The 1,254-nt window shown below is 54.5% G+C and overlaps 1 protein-coding gene across 1 annotated transcript in view; it reads right to left on the bottom strand.

Annotated features, from left to right (window-relative positions):
* Window positions 1-35: 35 nt before the first annotated feature.
* Window positions 36-1,254, bottom strand: part of CBX1 (chromobox 1) — a 5,095-nt gene continuing 3,876 nt past the window's right edge. The window contains exon 3 of the mRNA XM_017839672.1: window positions 36-954. Coding sequence (XP_017695161.1) covers window positions 814-954 — 141 coding nt within the window. The 3' untranslated portion in view covers window positions 36-813. The remainder of the gene's footprint in view (window positions 955-1,254) is intronic.

Here is a 1,254-nt window from a genome sequence, read left to right as displayed (position 1 = left end):
TTTTTCCTTTTTTTTTAAATTCACGTTGTTTAAAAAAAAAAAAAAAAAAAAAAAAAAAAAAAACCAACCAAAACCCCAAACACACAAACAAACAAACAAAAAAAAAAACAACAAAGAGAAGATCTGGAAACGATCTGGAACGTTGTCACCAGACCTCACATCTCCCTCCCCAGTGGACGAGACTGATTTCCCCACGTCCCTCCCACCCCTCCCAAAAGAACCTTTACACCGGTAAACAGTAAAAGAAAACAAAAAGGAAAAAAAAAAAAGGAGAAAATCAAAGAAAATAAAATAAAAGAGAGAGAGACCTACACACATGCTACGCCTTAAAACTGCAGAGTTAACACTAGTGGGAAGAAGGCCGTGGGTTGCTGAGATGGTCTTTGAAGATGAAGCAGTATCCACCTGCACCCCCTGCATCCCCAGCCCACCCATCCCAGTGAGAGTCCTTCATGGAAGGGGCTTTGCTTCCACTCCCCACGAGCTGCTGGGAAACAACAACCCCTCCCACGCACCCCCCTCCCTCCCCAAAAATCCCCCTCCCCTCCTCCCGACCCTCCGATACCCCCCCTTGTTTTTCCCTCCCCCTCCGAATTGAGCCGGGCTGGTTGGAATCTGGACACAGCAGGGAAGCTGCACGAAGCGCTGGAGCAGCTGCAGGGGCACAGAAACCATACTGGTCTCTTCAAAGGGCACCTTCTCCGGCCGTCTCCACGTCCCACCCGAGCAGAGCCGCCTCCAATCCCCTCCTGCTCACACCCACAGGCCGCAGCTTTCCACCAAAGGCTGCCCAAAGAGCGGGGAGAGAGGGCTTTAGTTCTTGTCCTCCTTCTTGTCGTCGTCCTCGGAGGGGTAGGAGTGCCATGTCAACCTCTCCTCGTAGAAGGAGATCACCACCTGCGGGCAGTTGATGTTGGCCTCCTTGGCGGGCACCAGGTCGGCCTCGTCGGAGTTCTTCCTACAGGGGAGCAGAGAGGGCAGTCAGGGAGGTGTGGGAGGGACAGGGGAGTCAGGGAGGTGTGGGAGGAAGTCAGGGAGGTGTGGGAGGAAGGGGGAAGTCAGGGAGGTGTGGGAGGGACAGGGGAAGTCAGGAAGGGACAGGGAAGTCAGGGAGGTGTGGGAGCAGAGAGGGGAGTCAGGGAGGTGTGGGAGGGACAGGGAAGTCAGGGAGGTGTGGGAGGGACAGGGGAAGTCAGGAAGGGACAGGGAAGTCAGGGAGGTGTGGGAGCAGAGAGGGGAGTCAGGGAGGTGTGG

Source organism: Lepidothrix coronata, unplaced genomic scaffold, assembly GCF_001604755.1.
Source record: "Lepidothrix coronata isolate B3197 unplaced genomic scaffold, Lepidothrix_coronata-1.0 Scaffold449, whole genome shotgun sequence".
NCBI lineage: Eukaryota > Metazoa > Chordata > Aves > Passeriformes > Pipridae > Lepidothrix > Lepidothrix coronata.
The sequence above is the reverse complement of the archived record's forward strand: the minus strand, read 5'-3'. Positions and strand labels throughout refer to the sequence as shown.